Here is a 27,929-nt window from a genome sequence, read left to right as displayed (position 1 = left end):
ACAATTCCCCCGTGGTTTAGTACTCTGGTATTGAAATGTATAAAATAAAGGTTTGCATATTTAGTGTACTGTTTTCACTGTATAGTGCACCAAGGCAGAAGGATTCAGGCGTGACACACAGATATTATTATGAAGGAATTGTGCACAAAGATGCTTCATTTACCCATAAATGTTTTATTTATTTTTTAATACACCAATATTGAAAACATGTTGCGAGAAATGCCAAAGTGTTTCACCGTTTCATACAGAAATGATCTTCTAAGAAACTTTTTTTGGAAAGGCCATTACAGGAACTGAGGACTCATAAGCATCAAGTCCATTATTTAACAGTTTCTTTTATTCTTATCAATCTTCCTGCAGTCCTTTTCAAAGTCCATAAAAAAAGTTTCCTATTAAAGCCAAACAGCATTGCTTTTTGCTCCAACTCCATATCAGAGCAAGGAAACCTCTCCCTGTTACAAATTTACACTCATACTATCAAATCTTTAAGTACATAGCATTTCCAGGCATAAAAAATAAACTATAGCTCCCAGACTTTGCGCAAACTGACATTTGTTTTTCAATCAAGTCATTTACAGCTTCAAATAAACAACTTTTATGATATTATATTATCTCTGTAACCCCCTTACAAGCTGTGCAAATGGTGTTAACATACTGATAAATTAAATGATTTGAAGAAGACTGCTGCTTCTCCCAGAATGATACATCCACTTACATTAGCCCCTCACTCACACAAACCCAAGATATCAAACATTTTCTTTCCTTCAAACTCATTTACAATTGCAAATGAAACTGTTATTTCATGTGTAGCAGTTTATTTGAATGAATGGAGAGATTCTGCCAAACCTTTCTCCTCTAAGAGCGCTTAAGGGGTGGTGTGGACAACAAAGATGCTTGGGAAAAAAAAACAAGCACACAAAATGCATACACACACGCACAATTAGGACCCCAGAAGCACAGCGTAATCCAAAATGGTGTGCAAATATAGTGATTGTGCGAACGAGGGTTAAAAAAAAAAAAAAAACAAAGCAAAAAGGCTTTAAAAGGTCTGGTCATCGTTACAGGAGTCAGTCCAGTGCCCAAAGACCTCACAGATGTCGCAGTAGGGCCGCTCCTCACCCTTATTGCCATGGTAGGTGGTGTGTGGAGGGGAGTCTGGCATCTGCGTTTGCGTAGGACAGTCCTCAGTGTCGTGGAGGTCAAAGCAGTCACAGATGTCGCAGAAGAGCCTCGGAGGAGGTTTCTTCTTTGCAGGCTGCTTGTCGTGGCTGTGGAGCAGGAGAAAAAGTAGAAAAAGAAGGATAAAATGACAAAGAAGCAAAAGAAGGAAGAAAAAAGAGGAGAAAAAGGTGTAGAAAAAAGGGGAAGACAAGAAGAAAAGAAGCAAAAGGAGGAACAAAAGGAGAAAATCATGAACAAAAACAATGGAGAAGCAGCAGAAGAAAAGGAGGAAAGGAGAAGGAGAAATTATTCAGAGTCATTGCCACGCAGCGAACATCATTTTAAACACCTGAGAAGCTTTTTTGTGAATGGGACTTACCCGTCATAGTTATCCAGCTCGCTTGGATTATTCCCATTAAGGGCAGCAGCTGCCATTTTTTCCAGTTTGTCCTTGAGCTCCTGATTCTTCTTCTGGAGGTCCACAATGACTGAATTCAGGAAATCAATCTGTAAAGGAAACCCACAACATTAGCATCAAGGCTGCCCCTGGAGAACAATGAGCACAACATTTTCTAACATAATAATTTTAAACAGCTAATGGGGGTTAGAATTATTGTACTATGTTCAAAGGCTTTGATTGCTACAACAATGTGGACAGTAACTATGGTGATGTTACGACAACAGTAACTACGTGTCACTAAATATTCCCAAAAATCAAATCCCCCTTATAAAACAAACAAACCAAAAAAACAAAGAAAAAAAAAAGGTGCTGAGTGGCTACTGCGAGTCATCAAAGAAGAATCAAAGCTTGAAATGAGCCACAAAGAAAGCTCGCTTATGATGACTGCCAATTAAAACCTCTGTGAATTTTAGCGCTCACTGAAGGCTTAAATCAAGCTCGATTCATCTTTGGAGGACATTTGTAGTTTTCACACCAAATAATGTGACTCGACCACATGAAACATAAGAGCCACAGTGATGGACAAACATGCACAAGTGAAGCTGATGAAAACAATAACAAACCGCTGCCTGATGGTGGTGCAGCATTGCCAACATCAGAGACAGGGCAGAGGAGAAGAGTTGGAATAAAGAAAGAGAAGGAGAAAAAAAAGAAAAGAAAGTGAAATTCAAATTAGGACTTCTGCTCGACAACACGCTCAAGTCATCACAGACACGTACTACAGTATAACATTTTTAGAATAAACATGGGAGGGAAACTCGTGAAGCTGAAAACACACTCACAGAGGTGACCCGATGGAAGTGTGTTACCAATTTGTTTGGCTTTATCAGTCATCCTTGTAGAGCCTCAGATGACGGAAGCTTCAAATACTTTCAGTGAAATTAAACTCCACTAAATTCACCTCCACAAAACATTATACTGTAAGAATTAAATGAGTCAACAGAACTATAAAATCCACTATATAGCCTGTTGCTACAAACAAAAACATAGTGTCATTTATTAGTACTGCATGAGCAAACAGCCCAGTCATTCACAAACAGCATTCAGGAAGTCTGTTTCCATACAGCTGCCCCAAACGGGCAGGGTAGGAAAGCATTGTTACACTGAATGTGTTAAAAGAATAAAATAGACAAAGCAAAACTCTCAGTCTGTTCACCGGTGTCAATCGGGAGTGCCGCAGTACACACCTGACTCTCTGCAGTCTCCTTATCCTCCCTCATTTGGTCCAACACTGCATCACCTGGAAAACAGAAATTAGTTTACCTTTGGATGGACGCACTGTCAAGAGATTAAAGGGTTAATGAAGCACATTAAACATAAGCATGTTTGTGCAGATTTGGATTCAAATCAACCTTTATTGCATATTTCCATTGACCCTTTACTCTCAGTATCCTCGACATGCTATATAGACTCTTTGCTGAAGGAATACATTTTATACATTTAATCTGCTGAGCAGTAAATGACTAACACGGCAGAAGAAAGTGGTGCTGCACGAGGTGCATCATTGTGGGAAATTACACATCAAATGCCCCCCCCCCCTTTTAAAAAAATAAATAAATATAAACACACATAGCCTGAAGCAGAGGCCAAAAGAAAACCATTCTGATATCAATTATCTGAGCCAGGTGACACAAAGAAAGTCTGGCTATGTTGAAACTGTGCACTGTTGTGCCCGAGAACTTACCAACGGGCCCCATGGTCAGATCCTTCTCCAGTCTCTGCACACGCGCCTGTAGAGTAGCTTTGTCCTGCTCCAAGGATTGAATTGTACCCTGCAGTGTCTTAACTGAGGCACTTTCCCCACGTACTACAGCCAGCTATGATGAAAAACACAAAACAAAACAACCCTTGATATTAAATTACTGAAACGTTTCTTTTCAGCATTATAGTACAAAATAAACAAACATTGTACAAATACAATCTCAGCCAATCTCCAACCCAAGATTTGAGAGTATATTCAAAATAAGAAGATAAAAGCATAACAGAAATGTGTCACCACCTCCAGATGTTTCTTGCATTTCACGGATGCACTTTCAAGTTTCATTTTTAAGCAGAAAGCGTGGCCATACTTTATGACCTAGAAGTAACTTCCTGTTTCTAGCCACTGAATTTCAAGAAATGTGCCTCGAACCTTCAATTAAAAGCTATACCAACTGTGACAGAGAAATAACACTGAAACCCACACATGGCATTTAACAGCCAGCTGACATAAAAATGTTCCTTGGAGCAAACACTTGGAATTGCAGCAACAATCAGATAAAAAAGTTTGTGCTTCAGAATTATGTAACAACATCCTTCCCCTGGCTGTGATTTGCTATAACAACTTAAAATAAATTACCTCACTCTTGAGGTTTTCCACCTGCTGGTCCTTTTCTGAGATTAAGGCACCGTTTTTATGGATGGACTGTTGGAGGGCAGCCTTCTCCTTATCCAGCTGTTCCTTCAAGGCGCTCTCACTATTTCAGGAGACAAATGGAGAAAGTTTATTTCTATGGACAAAATTTTCTAATTGGAAGACCGCAAATGTACTGAAGACAACGCTAAAACTGAGATCCAGTACAAACAACATGTCATGCAGGTGGGATGGAGCTGTAGGATAAATTACAAGCATTAGTGTCTTGTACAGGTTTATAGAAATGTGGTCAATATACACTCACAAGCCAGTTCATTAGGTACACCTTGCTAGTACCAGGTTGGACTCCCTTGTGTCTTCAAAGCTGTGTTAATTCTTAGTGGCACATATTCAAAATGTGGCTGGAATATGTGTTGCTGCACATCCATGATGCTAATCTCTTTCCCACCACATCCAAAAGGAGCTCACTGTCATGTTCAAGAAAGCAGTTGGAGATTATTTGAGTATTGTGACATGGTGCTGTCACACTGAAAGCAGCCATCAGTAAACTGGTACACTGTGGTCATAAAGTGATGCACATGGTCAGCAACAACACTCAGACAGGCTGTGGTGTTTAAACGATGCCCACTTGGTAGCAAGGGGCCCAAAGTGTGCCGAGAAAATATCCTCCACACCATTACGCCACCGTCACCAAACTGAACTGCTGATGCAAGGCAGGATGGATCCATGTTTTTATGATTTTTGCACCAAATTCTGATCCTACATTCTGAATTTTTCCAGCAGAAATTCAGACTCAGACCAAGCAGTGTTTTCCCCCCCATTCTATTGTCTAATTTTGTTGAGTCTGTGCAAGTTTTCTCAGTTTCCCGTTCTTAGCTGACTAGAGTGACACCTAGTGTGGTCTTGTGCTGCTGTAGACCATCAGCTTCAAGGTTCGACGTGTTCAGAGGCACTCTTCTGCATACCTTGCTTGTAGCAAATAGTTATTTGAATTACTGTTACCCTTCCATCATCTTAAACCTGTGTGGTCTTTCTCCTCTGGAAGAAAAAAGGAATTTTCATCGCGAGAATTGCTGCTAACTGGATATTTTCCCTTTTTGTTAAAAAAAATAAATCAATCTTATAGAGATGGCTGGGTGAGAAAATCACAGCAGAACAGCAGGTTTTTTTGTTTGTTTTGTTTGTTTAAATACTCAGACCAACAACCATACCATGTTCAAAGTCACTTAAAACACCTTTCTTCCTCATTCTGATGCTCAGTTTGTACCTAATGAATTGGCCAGTGAATGTATATTTACGCTGTGACATGACTGACATGGAGTAATATTGAAAAGCATTAAGTACCTGAAGGCATTATTTGGCAGGCTTTAAAGGAAAGGAAGAGCATATTCACTTATTCATCAGTTCAGATGTTTAGTAGCTGAAGTCATTCGTGCTTATGCTGTTTATAAAAGGCTTTAAAGTGGACCTCCTCATTCCCAGCGCCACATTTTTATCTTGCACTCTACTAAAGTAGCTTTCAATGATCAACACTTCAAATGATCAATCATTATCTTGCACTGTGAAACAATAGATTTCCTCAGTTGTCTGTATGACAAAAAAAAAGAAAGAAAGAAAAGAAGCTAATTCGGCTACTATTTGAATTTTAATATTTTACTTTCTGTCACTGGCTGCATCTAGGCTTGTTTTGAACCTGGTGGCTGGGCACCACCTCTCAAATGCATCTGTCATATCAGTAATATGAGGGTGGATATTAAAAAGTTATGCAGCAAGATTATAGCAATGTTGTTTCTCTGAATATTCAAATGATAATATTATTAATATTAGTGTGGATTTAGTCAATCACAAGCTGTACAAACCAGAGTCTATATACATTTCTGGTAAAAGGTGTATATGAGGGAAGTGTAAAGAAATATCAAATTAAGTAGAAGATTTTTTTAAACTTTTCCTGCAAAAGCAAGAATCATAAAGTGATGTTTACTACATATTTGTAAGTGGTCTGATTATTAAAAACAAACATTTCATGAAACAAAAGAAAAACATATGAGGTCCACTTTGCGTGAATCACATAATGCAGGTGCGAATAATTTTACCTTTGCTTCAATTCTTCCAACTGTTTTTTGAGCTTTGAGCGCTCATCCTTAAGCTGGCAAAGGAAAAAAAACAAAACAAAAAACAAAACAAAACCACAAAACGGTTATTATTCAGTCACTGTCAGCTGAATTTAAAAATCAGAATCATGTGTGTCGCTGTATCCAAAGAATAAAGTTTAAACCTTCACAACATCACTCTGGTCTCTGTGTTTATTATCGAGCTCCTCAGTCAGTCTGTTTTTCTCATCCTGGAGCGTCTGCAGGGATTGCGACTTCACAGAGACCGCTGCTTTAAGCTCCTCACTGGAGGAAAATATTATTGTTCAACTCATCCAAGTAATTTTTCAACTCAAACAGACCATACACTGGCTTTTCATATATTTACAATAATATGCTATTTAGTTGATTGAAAATATGAATATGACATGTTTCTGTAACAGAAAACAGTTGAGGATGAGGATGTACTCACATTTCCTGGCATAAACCTTTGCTCCTCTGAGTTTCAGTGCAAAGCTGCTCTTTGGATACATTAAGGTCTTCTTGATACTTTGAGTTCTCTTTCTTCAGCCTTTCCAGCTTTAAAAAACAAACAAACAACAAAAGGTGGAGATAAATACAATCAGAAGATTTTTACTTCACACCATCACTTTATACAAAAAGCCACATTATTAGAAGTTTCTCTTCAAAATCCCATCTTTTACCTGTGTTTCCAACTCCTGCTTGGATGTCTGCAGCTCGTCCAGCAAAGACTGGACTTCATTCTTCTGCTGCATCAACACGGCCTTCTCTTTTGTCAGCTGTTCGAGAGCCTCGGCTGTCTTGCCAGAGGCCTCTGCAGCCTAAATGGCAAATGATCAGAACAGATTGAAATTAAAAGCAGCAGACACCAAATTACTTTAACCAAAACACTAGAATTTGAAATACGCAGATCAGATTTAACTACTTGTAATGCATGATTTGTTTTGACAGCAATTTAAAAAAAATTTAATTAACTACATGTTAAATTATTTCCTCAAATAGCTCGACAATTATCAGACCTCAGGTTTTTGCAATCCAAGTGTGCCTAAAAATGAACAACAAAGATTTCACAATGAGGAAACATAATTAGTACATAAAGACTGAAATCCTGTGGCCTCAGAACGGACATTGACAGCTGATTGTCTTGTGGAAGAGACAGTCAACTATTTAAGTTATGGCATTTCTCACTTATCATTGAGCAGGACCCAGATCACCTGACACCTATATAACCATATGATCAACAGGAATTTTTGCCCAACATCAGATCACGTTATAAACCCACAGGCTAAGGCTGGGAGCTAAAAGAGGTAAACACTGGTTAGTAAATGGAAAGTGTTAAGACATAAAGAGCAGAGGGACAGTGTGACAAACCAGCAGGCATGCAGTGAGAGGGTGACATAGCCCCAGCCGTTCTAACGTGTGTTAATCAGTGATTTCTACAGGAGGACAATACCTCAAGTTGCTTAGAAATGGCATTTTTTAGCTGTGATTCCAGTTGCCTGACTTGCTGGGTGGCTTCATTCCTCTCCACCTGGAGGGCATCCTTCTGAGCTGTTAAATGTGCGATGCTGGAGGAAATTTCTTCTTTTACAGCAGTGGAAGCAGATACCTCGGCTACAGCATCTTGATATTGCTTTTCCAAAGTTTCTTTGTCTGTCTGTAAGACCTTAACATCAACCTGTAGTTTTTCCTGACTAACCTGCAAACACTTCAACTCTTCAAGAAGTTTTGATTGCTCTGCAAGCCAGTTCTCCTGGTCCGTCTGGAGGGAAGAAATCCCCTGCTCTAGTTTACACTGGCTGGCTAACAGCTCATCCTTCTCTGTGGTCAGTGAGGTCATCTGTCTGCCCAGCTCCTCAAGCTTCGATAATAACTGGTCTTTATCTTCTGTCAACTGTGAATTTTCTTGCTCTTGGCGCTTCAGTTGTGCCTTCAAAGCCTCCACATCCACCATGAAGGCCTTCTTTTGCTCCTCAGCATTGCTGAAGTTGTATGAAAGCTCTTCTTTCTCCTGAGCAACTTTGGACAAAGCTCTCTGTAGTTCCTCAATTTGCTTGGAAAGATGATCGTGGTCAGACACCGCTTTACTGCGCTCATTAGATTCAGTCTGCAGCTGGGTCTCAAGTACGCGCTTGGCATCAGAGACTGAATTAATCTGACTTTTCAACTCCTGGATCTCCTGAACCAGCTCCTGGTTCTCCTTCTGCAAGGACAGCACTTTTCTCTCTGCCTCAGTCTGTAAGGACTGAAGATGTTTGTGTTCTTCTGTCAGTTTTTCTACCTGATTAACAAGCTCAGAGTTAGCCTTCTCAAAATTCAGTTTTAGTTTACTGTGCTCTTCACTGAGTTCAGCTTTGCTCTTTTCAAGCATTTCATTATCAGAGGACTTTTTCTTCAGTTCATTTTGCAGGTCAGTGTTTTCCAGTTTCAAAGAAGTCAACTTGGCTTCAAACTCTTTTTTTTGCAGTTGGGTTTCCTCCAGCACTGTTGATAAGTGATTCTTCTCCTGAATAAGGTTAACATTAGTTCTGGAGAAACTATCCAGTTGGTCACTGATTGTTCGGATATCACTAGCTAGCTTATCACGTTCGAGAGAAAGAGCACTTTTGTCAGATACGGCCTTTGTGTGCTTCTCTTCTAACTCTTCCTTCTCCCCAGCCAAACGCTCATAGTCCATGTTCTGCTGCTCCAGCGCTGAATCCAGGCTCATCTTCTCTTTTCGTAAAGCATGGAGAGCCATCTCCGTTTCAGAATTCTGAAGACGAAGCGCTTGCTTCTCTTGCTCAACAGATGCTAACATTTCTTCGAATTTCTCTCTGGTCTGGGTCAGCTGTTCTGTTAATACTTGAAGCTTTTCCTTTAATTCTTGTATCTCTCTGAGAAGCTCTTCTTTCTTGTTAGAGGTTTGTCTTTGGATTGCAAGAAGGTCTTCCTTCTCCTGTAGCAAGTGAATCCTTTCAGAATCAGTCACTTGACTGCTTGTCTTGAATTCTTCAAGCATCTGGGCCAAGCTCATTTTTGAGATTTTAAGTTCTTCACATTCACGGATATAGCTCTCCATGTCTTTCTTTGTAATACTAAGCTTATTCTGGAGCTCCTCCTTCACAGTCTGAAGGCTCTTTTTGTCCTCCACAACTGCGCTGATTTCAGAGGACATCTCTGCCTTCTCTTTTGTCAGTGTTTCTGCTAGGGCTTGAAGCTGGGTGTTCTTGATTGTGAGATCTTCTTTTTCTAAGTTCAAGGATTTCAGTTTTGCCTGCAACTCAGCATTCTTAGCATCAAGAGACTTTTTAGCATTTCTAGCAGAATCTCTCTCCAAAATCAGATTGTCCTTCTCATACGTCAGCCTTGACTTGCTTTCATTAAGGTCCTCTTCAAGCCGGTTTCTCTCTTTGCAGACTTTTTCATAATCCTCAAGTAGCTGCTTCTTTTTTGCTTCAATTTGCTCAATGTCCTGTTGATGCTTTCGGATAGAATCATTCTTCTCTGCATTTTGTCTTTGAAGCTCCTCAATTTGAGCCAGATATTCACTTTTACTTTGCTTCAGATCTTTGATTTCAGTCTGTGCTTCTAGAAGAAGGCTTTTGAGCTTGTCGAGTTCCTCATTCATTGAAACATCTGAATGCTTCTTAGTGGCGAGCAGTTCCTCTTGGCGTTTTGTTAGCTTTTCTCTGGTTGTAAGCAGTTCTTTATTCTGGACTGAAAGTTCCTGGTGAATAATCTCAAGGGCAGAAAGCTTAGCCTGAACATCTAAAAGCTGCTTCTCCAGTTTGCCTTTCTCAGCCTTAAAATCCTCACTTTCCTTATACATATTTTCCAGATCTAGGTTTTGCTTTTCCAGTTTTTTGGACAACTGTTCAACGTCATGCTTGTAGGAGTCAAGCTCAGCAGAAAAACACTGGGAAAACAAAAGATGACAGAAAAAAAGGGAGGGGAATACCCAAAGCAAGGAATGAATGAATACAAAATAAACCAAGCAGATATGGATATCAGTCATATGCAAATGGAAAGGTTAAGCTGCAGAAGCATCAAAAATGGCAAAAGATCAAACCAGAGCTTACACCACAATGATTTTCAAAAGATATACATATATAAATAAGAGGCAGAACATTTTCACTTCTGCTTTCTTTGAATACGACTTGAACAGTGTATCTAAGATGAAGCAATCAAGATATGATTGATGGCACAGAATTTATTACATTTAACGGAGTTAGAAGTTAGCAGGAAGCTAGCAGAAGTTAGCTCGCTAGTTTTGCTAGTTACCTAAGCATGATATAGCATGTTCTGACTGAGAGATTTCTGAAAAAAATCAAAGGTACTGCTCTGCTATCACTTCCTACATAAATGAAGACAGGAAACTAAACAGCAGTGACGTTTGTAGGGTTGGTGAAGTTGGGCTAGGTGGTATATAATGATGTGCCACGTGATCGCTAGCAACACAGCTATGATAGCATAACATAAACAGAACAGAACGCTAACACTTTTCCCCCCGATAAAAGTTAAGGTGAGGGTTCCTGGTGGTTAGGGACAAATGCAATCGCACGGCAGGATGCTGTAAACAGACCAAACTTCAGTCAGGAGAACAACTGAGATAATCCTTCCACAATACGAGGTTAGTCATTAATATACTGCAACAACATGGGAATAGAGCAGCTGTGTACAGAATACAGCATTAATGAATCAATGGTACAGAAGTGAAGGAAGCAAGAAGAATGAGTTGAATAAAGTTTGATTTATCTGACTGCTTTGTTTCGCTTAATGTGCCTTATAATCCCGTGCACCTTATGGTCCGAAAAATACATATTTGACTTTTTTATTTGGCACACTGCAGTTTAATGTTGCAAAGCACCTCTTTTTAACTTCAGTGGATATTATACATGGTTATGCTCAGGATATGTCAGCCCATTTCTACTGGAAAGGCCTTTTGGTTAAACTTTCAGCAAGGAATTTGCATTTGCACTGTTAAATGTTTATATAGCTTTAATGTATATAAAAAAAATGGGTTTTTTTTTTTGCACTAGTAAAGTTGTGGAGTTGTATTTTGTCTTGCATCAATTATATCGTCAGTTATATCGTTATCGCAAATTTTCAAATATATATCGTGATAAATATTTTTGGCCATATCGCCCTGCTCTACTGCAGACTTGATTCTGAAGCGTGTGGTTGTATTTGTATCCAAGTATCAAAAATTATCCTTAAAATTTAAATTTATTAACCTTTTACTGAGTGTAGAATGATATATAGTAACTTGACTTGCAACATAACTGAAAAATTCACAAACACACGTTAGAGCACATCAATACTTAACTTTGGTTCAACTGTTGGATTTCAAAGTCTTGAATCACATCTTGATTGCCTTATTTGTGCGTACACTAAGCTTAAATTGCAACTCAAAAGAAATAAAAAAAAATTGTAACCATCCATCTCACAACTAATTAAGGTAAAATAAACTTTTTAAGTGAGCACTGACACAAACAAATCAATTTTTTGAAAAGTGAAAATGTTCAAATTTTTTAAAAAAAGAAAAAAAACAAGCAGATTTTTACTATGACTTCATAAATTTAGGCAATAACTTCGTCATTTTGGGTTTATGTCTGTAATTGTATCCATGTCATCCTGATCTGAAGTTCTTAAAGTTTATGGTGTGAAAACTTTTCTAAATCCATGGCAATCCAGATTCATCTGAAGGTGAACATGCGATCCATGTGCACAGCATTTAAAACTAATCGTTTCTCTTTATGCAAATGTTTTTCCACTAATAACCATAAACCATCTATAAATACAGACAGAATTTTATAAGCTCTATCCCTGCAAGCATGCAACCCATGGTGCCTTTGATTGTAGGGCTTGTTATTAACTGTAATGTGAGGGGAAAATTAGCAACTCAAAACAAATAATGTGTATGGCAAAACATAAATAAACAACAACAACAAAAACCCCAAAACAGTTAAATACATCTTCCTCATCGTTTCCGTTTCAACCATTTTAATGTTTGAGGCTACCAAATTGCCAAAAATAAAAATGCACCAGAAGGTGTTTGCACTTACCTGGGCCTGCTCTTTGTATGGCTGCAGTTCAGACACCATCTTCTCTAGCTCTTGGGTTTTGTCCTTGGAGGAGGAGAGTTCCTGCTTAAACTTGTCAACCTGACTCTGCAGTGTTTCAAATTCCTTTGCATGGAGCTCAGACACCTGAGAGAGGGATTTCTCCTGTGAGGCCTTGAGCTCCTCAACCAAGGTCTCACCCTGTTTAACAGTCTTCTCCTAAAGAACAGGGAACAAGAAAGGGACACAACAATAAAATCTTTGTCGCCTTGTTTTGATGCAGCTTATGTCTATATGATTAGACAAAAAAACAGAATATGTTTTTAATGGAATCATTTACATCGAGTAATAAGTAGTATGTTACTTTATAAAAGGATTCAAGTTAACCAAAGGCTCAGGGTCAGTTTAAAAAAAGAAAAAAAAAGTAAAGAAAAAAGTTTGTAGAGCAAGATGACTGTCCACTCTGTTTCCATTTGCAGTTATGAGTTCACCAGTGAACAGGCTGATTAATTCCTGGCATAAGTTAACCGCTCTGACATTAAATGAAGTGTTTGTGGTTAGTGAAATAAAGATGCTGTGAGCATTTCTAAAAATAGATGTGTGCATTGAAAATGCTAGCTCAACATATGTACTCAAAATATACATCAAAACATATTTTTTGTGACTAACCAAGGTAGTGATGTTCTCCTGAAGGGTATTTATTTCAGTCTGATGTGTCTCTCTAGTATCCTTGAGCTCGTGCTCTTTGTGGGACACTTCTTGTTGGAGTTGTTCATTTAAGCGTGCCACCTTCTCCTTCTCCTCTGCTAGGTGATTTTGTAACTCCTCTAGCCTCCTGTGTGATGACAAAAGAAGAGGAGGATGTGCAGTGAGCAGTCGGATAAATTACAAATTACGTGGACTAAAACAAAAGAAAAACAAGTATCCGACTCTTTCTGAGTAAACATTGTAATCAGGTCATATTTAATGATGGAAAATTAAAGTGTGGTACCTTTCTTTCTGTATGAGTTCTTCATTCATTTTGGTCAGCTGCACAGAACTATCACCTGATGCCTTCATCATATCAGAGATATCATTTTCCAGCTTGTTTTTGTCTTTTGAAAGCTGCTCGTTCTTTTCATCTGAAGCCTTTATCTTCCTCTCCAGCCCTGTAAAAACATAAAAAAGATGACTTTGTTAAAACAAAAAATGTACACACACACAATATTTAAAGATAGATCAATGAAATGATAATGAGCTTACCAGCAAGCTGACTTTTTAATGACTCTGATTCTTGGGCCAAGGATGTGTACTCCTCTTCTTTCTTACTCAGTTTCTCAAGTGTTTCTACAAAAACAAAACAAAAAACAAACAAAAGAATTATACTGATACTAGAAGATTTTGCACATTAAAAACGTAGAATGACAGCAGATGACGGGAAAATGGGATGTGAAAACATTTCGGTAACTGAACACAGAGTGACTCAGATTACCTTGCATAGTTTTTGATGACGTAGTCTGCTCCTCTGTGCTTTCAGCCACCTTTTGTTTCTGTCGGCAAAGTTTAGAAAACGTTTCTTTATATGACACTTCTACAGTAGACAAACTACCAATATGTAATGTTTTAACTGCGTTCAATACTGAGCTCAACGCACTGGATCAGTAAATAGTAGCTGACACTAGCTTACTGCAGATATACATGCGGATTTGTTGTGTGACAATAATAAATATCAAAAAATTAAAAACTGCAGCAGAGAAATAACAGAAATAAGATAAAGGTAAACTGTGGGGAAAAGGGAGGTACAATTTGGGGAGAATATCTCCAAAACCAAAAATTAAGTCACAGTTCTCACCAGGCCTCCAAGTTCTTGTTCCAGGGTATCCTTCTCCTGCTTTACAGTATTCAGACTCTGCTGTAAAGAGAGGACTTCCTGCTGTTTGCCCTCCAACTGAGAGTTTAATTCAGCAACCTTTAACATATAAAATGCAAATGAAATGCATAACAAACAAAAAGCAATGATTTTATGAAAATGGTACACCAAGTCAAGGATAATCACATCACCAGGAGAAAAATATGGCACATAACAAAAAGGGAGCATTTATTGATCATGAAGTTACTAAGAACCCACCTTGGCACCCTGCTTGTCTCCTTGGCTCTGTACCTCCTCTAGCTGAGCTTTCAGAGCTACAAGCTCCTGGTTACTTTGTGCTACTTTGCTCCGCAGAGCCACCATTTCCCCCATCTGTTCTTTGGTTTCTCCATCCTTGTCTTGAGCCTGTTGTGCTAGCGTCGCTTCCTTCTCCTCAAGCTCCTTTACCCTAAGTTCAGCAGCATGAAGCTTTCCAAGAACATCCTCCATCTCCACCAGGTGCTGTTCTTCTGTTTTTTCAACACTGGACCGAAGTGACTCCTCCAGTCGCTCTTTGTCCTCAGTCAGAGACAGCACCTGTGCCTTCAGCGCCTTCAACTCCTGAGTCCATGTCGTGGCTTCAGCTTTGTGTTTGGCGTCGGCCTCCTCCAGAGCTGACTTGTGCTCCAACTTCAGCTTCTCAAGTGCACTTTTGGTTTCTACAAGTTCTTCTGTCTGAGCACCTGCACCTTTGCTGAAGGACACCTTCAGCTCTTCCATGGCTTGCTGGTGAGAGGCAACGGCAGCCTCCAACTTTGAACGCCACAGTTCAACAGTGTCAGCATTCTCCTTCTCTGCCTGACTTAAGCGCATCTGCAGCTGCTCTTTGTCACCAGAGAGCCTCACAGATGTAGCCTGAAGCTGAGCAACTGCATCACTGTGGATTTTTTCTTGAGCTTCTAGCTTCTCGTTGTATTTACCCAGCTCTTCTTGATGACTAGTTTCCTGAGAAGCCAACTGATCCCTCAGAGAGTTTATTTCTTCCAGGAGGGGAGAAAGAGTGGAGTTTGAGTCCTCAGAGCCCTGCTGGACCCCAAGACGCAGCTGCAGGTCAGCCACCTCTCTTGTTCGAAGTGCAAGGTCCCTCTCAAGTTCCATAATACGGGATCTTTCTGACACAGTAGCAACCTTTAAAAGCGGGAAATTTTTATTTAAAAATGTATCTCAAACTAGCCTACTAAATATCTTAGTACATTAAAAAAAAAGGATTAATAAGATTATTTAATAACTAACTTTTGCTAAATAAATGAAAAACTAATTGTTAAAGTAATTTAAAGTGATTACTGGGTGAGATTTTTTCCTCAATTTGCTTTTTTAAATGAGAAGGATACAAAACATTTGATGTTAAAAATAAATCATTATACTGACCTCTTGTGGTTATAAACGGTATGATCCAGATAATGGAAGTGAACACTGAAAGCATGTATGGAGCTACAGCAGTGTGCAAGAGATTTTCCACCAAGTATTAGACTAGAAAGTGTCCTCACTGACGTCATGATTTATCAGACATACAAACTAAAAACATCACAGGTAGTCCTGATATTTTATAGTACTTTTACACCAATCAAGCTCTGGTACAAAACTTTTTTTTTCTTTTTTTTTGTTAACATAGTGCAGTTTTAAACCTACAGGCCTAATCCTCCTCGTAACTATACATTTACTGTGACTCTAACACTGTAGGTGGACTGGTCTGGGAGGTGGATCCGGTTTTAAACTGGCAAAACGCAGGGACACCAAATAAGCGGGACAAATGGATGTTAGGAAGGACCGGGAAAGGAGAGCATAGGATAACTGGGAAAATGATTAGCTTGGTACAAGCTGGGGAGGAGTTTGTCTGTCTGGTTAAGCAGTGATATCACAAAACCATCTGCTGGAAAATATAGGTAAACATGTGTCTCTCTGTCAGATACACATGGTTAGAGGTCAAAACCTCCATATTTTCAATATATAAAGATTTTGAGTGGACCAGTGTGAATTTGAGATAATTTAATATCTGATAAAGTGTGACAAAAGAAACTAATACTTTTGACATTTAATTTGCAAACTGTAAGCAGGGCAGACTAATTTAGTATTTTAAACATACCAAAGATGTTTAATATTTTAGTATATGATTTAATCTGGTTTTTAAGATCAGGGTTATTAGTTTTATGTAAAGCTGAAAAAATGCATCTGTAGGGTACATTTACCACAAGCCCATATACAGCAAGAGTCCAGTTACTGCTGCACATTTTTTGGCTACAGGCCTTTTTCCCAACACGCTGCAGAGCAGAATTCATTACCCTAGTGTCTTCTAACTCTCTTTGGAGTTTCTCAGCTTTGGTCTTTTCAAAGAGCAGGCTCTGTTCAAGCTCCTTAATGTGGGCATGCTCCAGTCTGGTCTGCGTCTGTTAGTAAACAAGGGGGAGAGGAAGAAAACACACCAGTGCCACCATCACATGCCAGCCCAACGCAGACAGAGAGGGAGGGAGACAGGAGAAAGGAAGGAGGGGTTGGATAGGGATGACAGTGAAAGTGTGTGTGTGAGTGTGTGAGTGTGTGTGTGTGTGTGTGTGTGTGTCTTTGTGTGCAAGTGAGTATTTGAAGGGTTGAGGCAAGGACACTGGGTGGGTGTGGATAGTGGTGGATGAGTGGAAATGAGAAAACACCCCCATGCAGAACTTTCAGGCTGTGCCATAAACAGCTGCAAATAGGGATTTTTTGTAAAGAAACGGTGGGGGGAAAGAAAAAAGAAAAAAAACAACAAGCAGCGGACGACGGGGGCATGTAGTATGGATGTGCAGGATGAGTATGTTGATGGAAGCAGTTTAGAAGTAACCATGCAAAAAAAATGTCACCTGGTAAACAAATCACACAGACTGTTATGATACACAGAAAATTTGATACTGTGTGCCAAGCCAGCAAGTAAAATCAAGTTAACATGACTTCACCACGGTGTGGAGAGAAGGCAGTACTGGGAGTTTCCTGATCCCTGTGTGTCACTAACACAAAGTTGGTGTATGTTAATATACAGAAGATGTCCGATTTTACCAGACGAAGTCAATATTAAGACATTTATTATTGTGGTTTTCTATATACAGCAATTAGTGTTGTCAATACCTACACTGCTTTCTCTCTTTGGTGATGAGGCCACTGTCCACACTTTAAATATTTAGTGTTGTGAGAAACCAGCAGTTATCAGACCACCGTGTGCAAGACTTGTGACCAACTTAACAGATATCAATCAGTAACAGAAACATTTTAGGCTCAAGAAATAGAAAGGATCTCACTGGCTTTCTCTGTATTTTGGTGTTACAAGTACAGATTTTTATGGAAGCTTAATAAAGCATTACTTAGAAAAATGCTCTGCTTCTAATCTTATGTAAACACAATAAAAGTTAAAAAGAGGGTCTGTTTGGAAAATTGGAATAGCACCAGTTTTAAATGTATGTAGACCATGGTTTATCCCAGTCTTCATTGAATACAATGGATAAAATAAACTAATATTTAGCAATCTGATACACCATATCCAGTCAGTGGTATGGACGTTGGACCGGTTTTATTAGAAAACCTAAAACACATATATTAAATTACATTTTAACTCTTATCATAGGTGTTATTCCTCCCTGGTTGCAGTGGGCAGGCTCAGAAATTAGGACTGTGACTGGGTAGTGAAAAGACAAGGGGGCATTTCCAGTGGTTCCATGCTGAGCACTGGACCAACATGAAAGACGAACATGGGAAGGAAGAAGAAGCAATAAGACCGCGTCACTGAACAAGGAGGGTTACTGAGGGTTACAGCTCAACATTAGTACACCTTCAACAGCTTGAAGTTAACACATTATTTTTTAGTTTGGTGGTCATATTTTTTTTAACTACACAAAATTATTTATGAATATCTGCTGCTTCAACTGTTAGTACACACATTTAAAGAGAAGGAAAATTGAGTTTCTAACCCTGTAGCCCACAGTATAAAACATCTATTTTGAGCTAGGATGCCTTCAGAGTAACAGAGGTGGTTTCCTGTGCAACACTGTGGAATAAATAAATTTTTTAATTAGAAAAGAAACACATATACTACTGAGCTACTGCACTCTCAATATTGCAACTTGGGATGCAAGTTGCTAAAAACAACAACAACAAAAAAACCAACCCAATAACAAATGATCATGACATAATTTATCTGTCTGCATTAAGTTGGGGGTTACATAAAACTAACACTTTCATGTCAGATTTGGTGATTTAATGGAAATGGGGGCAGGTTTAAATGCAAACACTGTATTGACTTGACTGTACTTGTGTGAATCTCATGTAAGATTAAAATAGATATATTATGCTCCGTATTCTATTATAGGACTCTAGTTGAGAAGATTTGTTTTATTTGAAATTCAAAATTTACCAAACTGGACCTTGGAGTAGCTACTCCAATTTTGCTAGCTTTACCAACGTTTTAAATCCCTTTATTGTGTGGGTTTATGTAACCTGGAATTTCGGGCACGGTGAATGGGGCAGCCCACTGCGTCTGAAGTGTAAATTTAGATATGAAGTCAGCGGTGTGTATCCGTGCTGTGTATTTACCTCCAGGTCTCCTTTGGTAATGGAAACTTCCTCAACACGAAACTGAAGGTCCTCCACCTTCCTATTTAACAGAAACATATTTACTCCTCTGAGGCACAAGCCACCTCTAAACTGCAGTGATCAAGAGCGATGCCAACAACAAATTTATTACCTTATGACTGTAAAACAACAGCACTGGGAGCAAAGCTCTCACCCCACTTTCAGTGTCTCACAACATTGAAACTAGAGGACCTAATATACTCTCATGAGCATCTTTAACTAGTCCCACACTCTCACCTACGCTCCTCCTCAAGCTGATTCAGCAGCTCCACCTTGTCTTTGTCTGCAGCTTCTACCAAGGCACGCAACTGATCCATCTTTGCCTCCATCTGTCAAAATCACAGACAAACATTTAAAAGAGATAAAATTAATACATACTAAACTCTAACTGTAGTTCAGGCTCAGTGACTGAGCTGACCTGCTCATGCTCATCCCTTAGCAGGGTAATTTCTTGCTCCATTTCTCCAACATGGCTTGTGGCCTTGGCAACTTCTGCCCTCTCCATGTCCCTCTCAGCCATGAGCTGCTCAATATGCTGTTGCTTTTCCTTCAGTGCCTCTTGCAGGGCTGTGGTGCCTGAAATCTTTCGATTATACCTTGAGGATGTCTCTGTCAGCTGTAGAAAGAGAGACAGGTACCATGTTCATACTGCTGCGTGTCTCTCACCATAATGCCACAGGTAATACACTGTTGTTGTTCTTTGTTTTGTTTTGTTTTTCAATAAGTGTGTCTCACCAGGCCTGTGCGGCTCGGCTTAGCACTAACAGAAGATGCCACAGAGCTCATGGTACTGATGGATGAGGCACTGGGGCTCCTCTTCAGCCCCCCCGGGGTGGCCACCACTTTCCGAACGGTTGTTTTTGCTTTGGCAGGCGTAGTGGAAGGAAAGCCAATGCGTGTGACTTTGTGCACTGGAGCAAATAAGCCATACTTGGGCTGGCACTGAAAATATCTGAATACAACCACAATAATAAAAGTGTTCAATAAAAGGAGGAGTGTGGTTGAGTTTACACACAACTTGTTTATAGATCTTGTGGCTTCCGTACCTTGTGCCTGCCACTGCCCCATCATTCTTTCCTAGGGGCTCGTCCAATTCCACGCCACACCACTCGCCTTTGGCAAAGTCTGTTTCTCCAAGGAAGCGTACCACTCCTGCCTTTGTACCACCAACCTAAGAGGAAATACACCAAAGATTAGCCAACATTTAATTCTCTTAACAGATGAGAGGGGACTAAAAAGTAATCAGCTTTGCCTGTTAATAAATCCCAAGGGAGATAATTCCATAAAAGCCACAGATGCAAACATGCCAGAATTGTGGGGTATGTGTGTGTTTATTACATTTTATTTTTTATCATTTATAAAATAATGTTTAATAATAATAAATTATTTATAAAAGAATTTCTAAATGATTTTAAAAGCATAGTTTGGAAGTTTACTAAATTTGGTAATGGTGAGCATATTTCCTCTGCTGCCCAACAGGCATGAGTAACACTTCCTCTTTACTTAATGTGCTACACATCCTCGTGATTGTGCGGGGAAAAAAGGAATTCATAAGGAGGAAGCAATGCACTCAACATCTATAAGCAGACCTGAGTGACTGTACTATGTTACTAAAACTACTTCACTGACTCAGAAGTGAATGGTTCAAAGTACAAGTGAAAGCAACCATATTTCATTTGTTAGCTTCCCAAAAACTGGAGGAGGGCTTCGTGAGTCATGTGATTCTCAAGGCCCTGCTGACATTGCTAAAACACAAAAGGGAGAACCTTCAGATTTTTGTAGCTTTGCTGAAATGTTCAGGGAAGAAAACTGTAAGCAAATTTTTTCTACTTATAGAAACTTTACCAACACACGGTCACCAATCTTCAGTTCCCGTTCCCCCTTCTTGACCGATCCAGTCTCTGAGAGGTTGGAGACAGATTCACTGTTTGTCCTTGCAAGATTGGAAGATGGGGTAGCTGGTGTTGTTGCTGTTGAGGCCTTCTTGGCTGTCGCAGTACTTGAAGGCAGTGCTGTTTTTGTGGCTACACTTCCGACTGAGGGAGTGGGTGATGCTGCGCGGGACGTCGGTGCCGTCTGAGTTCCATTAGCCTCTCCTTCTGTGCGAGACAACTTGGAGGGGCGGGTAAAAATCCCTCGCAGGGCTTCACACTGAAAGTATCGAACGCCTGCTACTGACCCATCGTTCTTCCCAATTGGCTCATCTAGAACAATTCCCGCCCACTGTCCTGGGGCAAACTGCGTTTCTCCCAAAAACTGTATGTAGCCCGGCTTATTTCCATTCACCCAAACTCGATCCCCAATCTGGAAGCTCTCCTCCACATTCCCCGACTCTCCAGAGCTGGTACTTGCAGCTGATTTGTCTGCAACAGCAGTTTTAGCTGCATTTTGGTGAGAGGGAGAGCAGACTTTAAGAAAACTCATCAAGTTATTAATTTGAATCAGAGAGCCACGTCACAAATGCAGAGCAAACACAGCACACCCCTTGTATATATATATTTTTATTAGTGCTGTCAGCGTTAGTCTCGTTAAAATGACGTTAAGCCACAACCGCATTAACACAGCAAATCTCCGTTAGCGAGTTAGCGCGGATCGCCTCATGCATGGGGCTGCACGCATTAACAAGCTAACTGCGCTAACAGCGTTGAAGCCTTGCAGCTCCGCAATCTGCGTTAACTCGCTAACAGAGGTTTGCTGTTTGCAGTTATGGCGTTAACGAATTTTTATATTTATATAACACTATAAATGTACTGTCATCTGTTTAAGTCTTGCTGCTTAACGGGGTATCAAAGGGAAATCTTGCATTAAGAATATACTAATTATTTATTCAAGAATCAATTTTCATGTTTATGGTAAGTTTAAAAACAAAACACACACACACACACATACAAAACACCAAACATGTACATTGTTTTAAATAAGGCTATACCTGCATTCAAATGCTACTCAGCTGAAGAGTTTCGACATGTATTCCTACCTGTGCTGGGGTTGGTCTTGGGGGCTCCTGTTCCAGGTGGCCGAGCTATCTTGCTAGGCACTTTTATGCCACTGGGCTTGGCTGTGCTCATGTTTCCTCCTGTGATCTGAACCACAAGGCTTGTGTTCGTCCCTGGATACAGACCTACCCCAGACCATCAAAACCACTGCCTGCTGCTCTGTGATTGCAATGCTTTTTCTCTCTCCGCACCAAAATTTAATAAACAAAAAAAGGGGGGAAAAAAATGAAAAAAAATGAGGAAAAGGGAGAAGGGAGAAAAAGCGCTTCTTGCAAAAAGGACCCTGTTGATAGAGAGAGGGAAAAACAAAACAAGTAACATTACTTGATTTTGTGAACCTTTACTAAAGTATTTTTACTCATTGGTCAATAACCCTTGTGTGCCTTCTGCCAATATCCTCTGCCAATATCCTCTGCCTTTAACTCTTATTGTCTTTGACAAAAATAATTTATTTAAATAATTGATTTAATTTATTTAACTAAACTAATAAACAGCAGTGCACCAGTTGCAAGCCATGATCTGTAGACTTTGTTTTTAGTGCTGTGTTAATGGAGGCATTTTGTTATGACAACAAGTTCCTCGGCATACACGACATCACAGTTAGATCTAAAAATACCCCTTCACAGCCTGACCAACGTGCAGTCTGTGGTAGTGCCATCTGAACGTCTGATAATGCGTGACCTTGACCACAGACCACATACTGTGTCACAGAGGGTCTCTCTCAATCTATCATTCTGACATCGAACAACATGTAAGGCTTGGCTGGCAGCTTTTTATAAAACTGGATTACTGCAGAAACACGACCACAGGCAGCAGATTATCCTGTTTGTCAGATTACCTCAGCACACAAGCAGATTGGCTGAACGCTCCATTTTAACAGAAATTGTCCGTCACTTACTTGAAGCAAAGACTGTGGAATCATAATCATAATGTTTTTATACATCTGCTGACCTTTAACATGCACTTAGGCAGGGAAAGACCCTGCATATGTCCCCATCTAGCCGAGACACAGTTTGTACAAGTATGGAATTATCACAGCCGTTTTTGTATGTAATCTGCAAAGAAATTTGCTTATAATGAAATTCTACCAGTATACAAACAAGGGTTTTCATTTAGTGTACTGACACTTAATTCTGTACTTGGGCTTTACATTGTCACGTTATGAGTGAAAACAAGGAGCTCAATGACTTGAACAATGTCAAGAAAATGATTTTATTATATGTAGCTATTCCTGTAATCATTGACTGCAAACATCTGAAACGTCCCAGGACAATGAAACAAGCTGTGTATGTATCGAATTCCTGAGAGCGTTAAAAGTTTTTCACTTCAAAACAAACTATGACGTGAACCTCTTCGGAGTCAGGCGAGACGCTTGTCTTCAAAGAAAAGAAATTAAATGTAAGACTTGTTCAACAGCAGCACACAAACATACCTTTCATTCCTAAAAGGGCCTAAGAGCTGCACTACACAGGTTTACCTAAACAACTTAAGAAAGGAAGCTCTCACGCAGCCTCCAAGATATTTCTCAGCAGAGAGTGAAAGGTGGCCATCAGCAGACATGACCCAGTTTGAAAGCAGTGCTCCAGTTTTATCCTGCTGTGTCTTTGAGTGACGACTGACTCAAGCCCTCAGGTCAAAAATAGGCAAAACAGGAAAGCCATTATAGCTGAAGACTGTCTATGCAAGACTGCACTTTCTAGTCTGACTGACCCATGAACGCGTGGTACAATACGCAGAGGTTACATTCATTGTGCAGAGAGTTTTAAAAGCAAAAGGTTAGTTCTATCAGAAAAACCACAAAGCTCTAGCACAAAAATCATATGAGCTTGACCAGAGGATGTTACAGCTCTGATTGGTGAGCTGATGCTGTCAGCTGAACATGATCCTTTCACGGTGAAGAATTTCCCACAGCAGTAATGTTAATCTTTTGCCACTGACTCAGTCTAATCTGTAGCTTGGGAAAAAAACCAAATACTCAAGCTTTGCAAAAGCTTTTATTATTTAATTTTATTATTAGATTTAATAGATTAGATTTAATACACTGATGCATGCAAAAAAAAGTATAATTCTTAACTAGATTCACATTATATCACATGTAGTATGATTTTCTCTCTCCCCTGGTGTAAATAAACAAACAGAAACAGGTAGACAGTAGCTTGTAAAGCAGAACAGAGACTTCTCAGAGACCTCCATTAACATAGATGACTTCCATTTTCACAACTGTATACGTTTGCATGCTCAGCGTCCATTAAAGTATTGGATATGAGTGTTATGGCTCTGACAAATGATTTAACTGTCCTCCACCTCCACCACACAAAACAGGATGAAAACAAATTAACGTCCAGACAGAAGTTCTTAAAATTCTTCAGTATATTCACTCCTAGTTGGAAGGAGTTAATGGTTAACCAAGTCCACATGGTCTTCCACAAGGTTAATATTAGCCAGAGACTTCACAACTAAATCAGGCCCATTTCCACTATTCGAGCTGCCAAGGTATCCCTTTAAACTCCTGCCCCAAACAAAGACCAAGTAGGGTGCATTTTATTGCGTCCATAAGCAATAAACTAACACCTTTACATCTTCAGATGTGTGCATTATCTGACATGACTCACACATTCTCTCTCCTGCTTTGGTCATCTCAAGGCCAAGTCAAGCGCTGGCTCTTCCTATTTGAGGAAACATCTGCAGGGAGGATTATTCAGGCCCCTGTTAGCACTGACAAAGGTAGGCAAAAAAAAAAGCATCCTGTGTCCTCTAACTTCACTTGTTTTGAATTTAACAACCCTCACCTTGCTGCCATTTTACAGACACACCCCTGTCCTACACAGATTCTAGCTCATACCAATGTGAATAGACATAAATAAGGTCTCGAATGACCAAAAACAGACTTCCTACCTCTTTAATATGTTCTTACAGCACTGCAAACATTACAGTTAAAAAGATAGCATTCATCAGCCCCCTGCCTCTTAATGCAGCTTCACTGACACACTGCACCCTGTGGCTGAGCTGTATACCCAGTTATCTTTGTGTCAGGTCAGCGAATTTGCCTGTAAGCGACACTCGCCTTGTCACCTCTGCCTACCAGTGGCTAGCGGACCAAGGAGCTGTCGATGAGGTGGCACATCTGGTAACGCTGCTCTAAAAATGTCCTGTCAGCTAACTCACCTTACCAGCTAGCTGAATGGTAGCTCTTCTCCGCTAAGAATGGGAGACATTAGCGCTACACAGGTTCAACACGTCCACGTCCAAATCTCCCACATAGCCCCCCAAAAGAAAAAGGTGTCATAAGCTAAGAAACTGAAGAGCAAATTCCACAAGTCCAAAAGTCTCCGCAATGTCACCGGCGCTCCAGCAGGGCACACTGCTGCTACAAATTCACTCAGCACACGTAATTGTTAGCTAAAATCATCTGTATCGAATGAATTTTCGTATAGTGTTGTGGCGCTGAGGTGCCTGGTCACCTCTTCAGCTTAAATGGAGGGGGGATGTGATCAGTTGCTAAGTAACGCTAGCAGCGAGGCCCAAAGCGGTTCAGCGAGCCGGCGGTTAAGACCACAAGCGATATGGGCTGGTTAGCTAGTGAGCTAAACTAACACCTCACCTCAAGTAACGTCTGAACAACACCTGAACAACTTTCACGCGTGTTTATCAGCCGCTGTTGGACCAGAAAATACACGGAAACGGGGTGAGGAAGTACTGACCTGATGTGTTTATGTACAGACTTCGTCGTCCGAGGGGAAAAAAATAACACAGCTAGCAAGCTAAGTACAGAACCTCGATGACTTTTAGAACTACGTTCGACTCACACACGGGGAGGCAGGCACAGCCCAGCGTGCGTGCCGCCTGTCCAACGGCTGAGGGAAACGTCAGGGGCAGGAGCCGACCAAAGATAGTATGTGCAGAAAGATGGAGCACTCCATTGCTTCGAAGACTGAACGATAGATTAAAGAAGCACTGAAAATAGTCTTTTTTGCCATCCATGTGTAAAAAAAAAAGTGACGTACTATCGAATTGTTTAAAAAAAATAATAAGATAACTTAAAATTTTTAGTTTTTAAGTACACACTTTAAAATAATTAATTGAAATTTTGACTTAGGAATTCCCAAAAAGTTTTTCTTCTTTGTTCCAAGTTTTCATAGATAACAATAAACTGGGGAGGAAATAAAATTAGACTTCACTGATTCATCTCGCATATTGGTAACTCGTTAAAAATGGTGGTCATAGCTTTTTAGCTAGTTTTTTAGTCAACGGATGTTGGCCTTGGATGCAAACCAGCGCATCAAACCCTTGGAGGTTCTCAAGCATCCCTTTTTTGACCATGGCCTCTCTAAGAGTTCCTCCTGCATTAAAATGAGTAGCAGAGAGGGACAAAACCTTGTGGTCTCTCAGCAGCCTTCAAATTGGAAAAGAGAAAGACCAGACAAAATCAGCTGCAGTTTCCAAAACTCAGGTGAACTTGCGCAACAAGAACATTTGAACATGTCAGCCAACAAATCCTTCTTGCAAGATGATCGTGAAATATCTGAAGGGAGCATTTTGGGAAAGCACTGCAAGATAGAAGCTTTCCTTGGAGAAGGTACCTTTGGTGTTGTAGCCAAATGTTGAAATACCAAAAACAGCAAAACTGTGGCTATTAAAATCAACAAGAGCAAACCTGAAATTTTGCAACAGGCAATGTTGGAAATGTTCATCCTGGAGAAACTGCGACGTGTGGATGCTGATACTTGCAACATTGTTTTCCTCCATGGAGGAAAAAAATTTGCTTAAATTTTGAACTGCTGGACCAAAACCTGTGGGACTACATAAAGGATCGGAATCACCAGGGTCTCCCCATAAGAGAATTGAGGCCAATTTTACATCAGCTATCAAATGCTCTGTACCACATAGGTTCCCTGGGAATAGTGCTTGCTGATCTCAAACCTGGAAACATAATGGTTGTGAACCGCCATGAGTCTCCCATCAAAGTCCAAGTTATTGACTTTGGCCTAGCACGTCCTGTGTCTGCAGTGATTCCTGGTGCTTGTGTGCAGACAATTTGGTATGGAGCACCTGAAGTTATGCTTCATATTCCATATAATGAAGCAATTGACATGTGGTCTCTGAGGCTGGTAGCTGTGGAACTTGCTATAGGGGTGCCCCTCTACTGTGGGAAAATGGATTATGATGTTTTGAAATTCATCACCGACACTCAGGGCCAGCCACCAGACTATATTCTAGACTGTGGCTTTGCCACAGAATATTATTTTAGAAAAAACAACCACAGAGAACAGCGCTGGACATTTAAGACAGAAGAACAATTTCTGTATGAGACAGGATACCAATCCAAGGACACTCGACATATAGACTTCAGCATCTTGATGACCTCAAACAAGTAATCACAGTTAGAACAGGACCTGAAATTGGAACAGATTTATTGGTCAGCCTGATTAAATGGATGTTGGCCTTGAATGCAAACCAGCGCATCAGACCCTTGGAGGTTCTCAAGCATCCCTTTTTTGACCCTGACCTCAAAGTTCCCCCTGCATTAAAATGAGAAGCAAAGGGGGACAAAAGTCTCCAGCATTGCTTCTTTGACCCCAGACAAAAGTGACAAAACCACAAGCAGTGGTTGGAAAAGGCAATCAAAGCAGAAATCCACTGCAAACACTTATCTACAATTCAAACCCAATACTCCTTTAAAACTGATAACAACAGCTTAAGATTTTAATAAAAAAATAATTAAGTTGCTCCAATATTTATCACTTTGGCTTTTTTTTTTTTATTTTCACTCCCCCCGCCCCAACCAGTCGCAGCAGATGGCTGTCCCTTCCTGAGCCTGGTTCTGCCGGAGATTTTCTTCCTATTGAAGGGAGTTTTTTCTCCCCACTGTCGCTAAATGCTTGTTCACAGGGAATCCTCTGATTGTTGGAGTGGCCAAATACTGTAGGGCAGGGGTCTCAAACTCCAGTCCTCAGGAGCTACTGCGTATTATAGTAGCTCTCGAGGACTGGAGTTATAGAGACTCCTGCTCTAGGGGAACTAGCAATTCTTGTGAAAATTAAAAAAAAAAAATCCTTAAAAACAACAACAACACTAAGTAATCACTGTTTCAAGTTCATACCAATATTCAAAGCGGAGCAGCGGACACCTTACCATCACATCAATCCTTCAATCAGACCTCAAACACCATGTTTACACTGGTAAGTTGGATACAAATTAATTAAATAAACCAGCTTTAAGCATCAAGTCTTGTTTGTAATTCTTCAAAAATACAGAGCTACCCTTCAACTTCCTAGTAGACAAACTGTCATGGTCCTGGTTCTGGTGACCCAGGGTTCTTATGT

The 27,929-nt window shown here is 40.1% G+C and overlaps 1 protein-coding gene across 6 annotated transcripts; it reads right to left on the bottom strand.

Annotated features, from left to right (window-relative positions):
- Positions 1–154: 154 nt before the first annotated feature.
- clip1a (CAP-GLY domain containing linker protein 1a) lies at positions 155–25,459 on the bottom strand. Of its 6 annotated transcripts, none has more exons than XM_006789698.3 (27): positions 25,308–25,459; positions 21,588–21,889; positions 20,456–20,991; positions 19,657–19,781; positions 19,346–19,562; positions 19,029–19,226; positions 18,848–18,939; positions 18,572–18,632; positions 16,297–16,401; positions 14,237–15,145; positions 13,961–14,077; positions 13,601–13,658; positions 13,372–13,455; positions 13,121–13,277; positions 12,799–12,964; positions 12,133–12,348; positions 7,539–9,983; positions 6,769–6,906; positions 6,537–6,643; positions 6,250–6,370; positions 6,068–6,120; positions 5,319–5,339; positions 3,960–4,077; positions 3,306–3,438; positions 2,809–2,861; positions 1,541–1,668; positions 155–1,268 (listed from the first exon to the last, which is right to left on the bottom strand). In XM_006789698.3, exons 2-27 carry the CDS (start codon positions 21,676–21,678, stop codon positions 1,040–1,042), a joined length of 6,678 nt encoding a protein of 2,225 aa, XP_006789761.2. In that variant the 5' UTR covers positions 21,679–21,889; positions 25,308–25,459; the 3' UTR covers positions 155–1,039. The 6 variants fall into 6 exon arrangements, with proteins under 6 accessions (XP_006789761.2, XP_087705276.1, XP_087705277.1 ...); XM_087849150.1 differs by lacking the exon at positions 25,308–25,459 and adding an exon at positions 24,772–25,180; XM_087849151.1 differs by lacking the exon at positions 5,319–5,339.
- Positions 25,460–27,929: the final 2,470 nt, after the last annotated feature.

Source organism: Neolamprologus brichardi, chromosome 12, assembly GCF_056152115.1.
Source record: "Neolamprologus brichardi isolate AB-2024 chromosome 12, ASM5615211v1, whole genome shotgun sequence".
Lineage (NCBI taxonomy): Eukaryota > Metazoa > Chordata > Actinopteri > Cichliformes > Cichlidae > Neolamprologus > Neolamprologus brichardi.
This window is presented reverse-complemented; position numbering and strand designations above follow the sequence as displayed.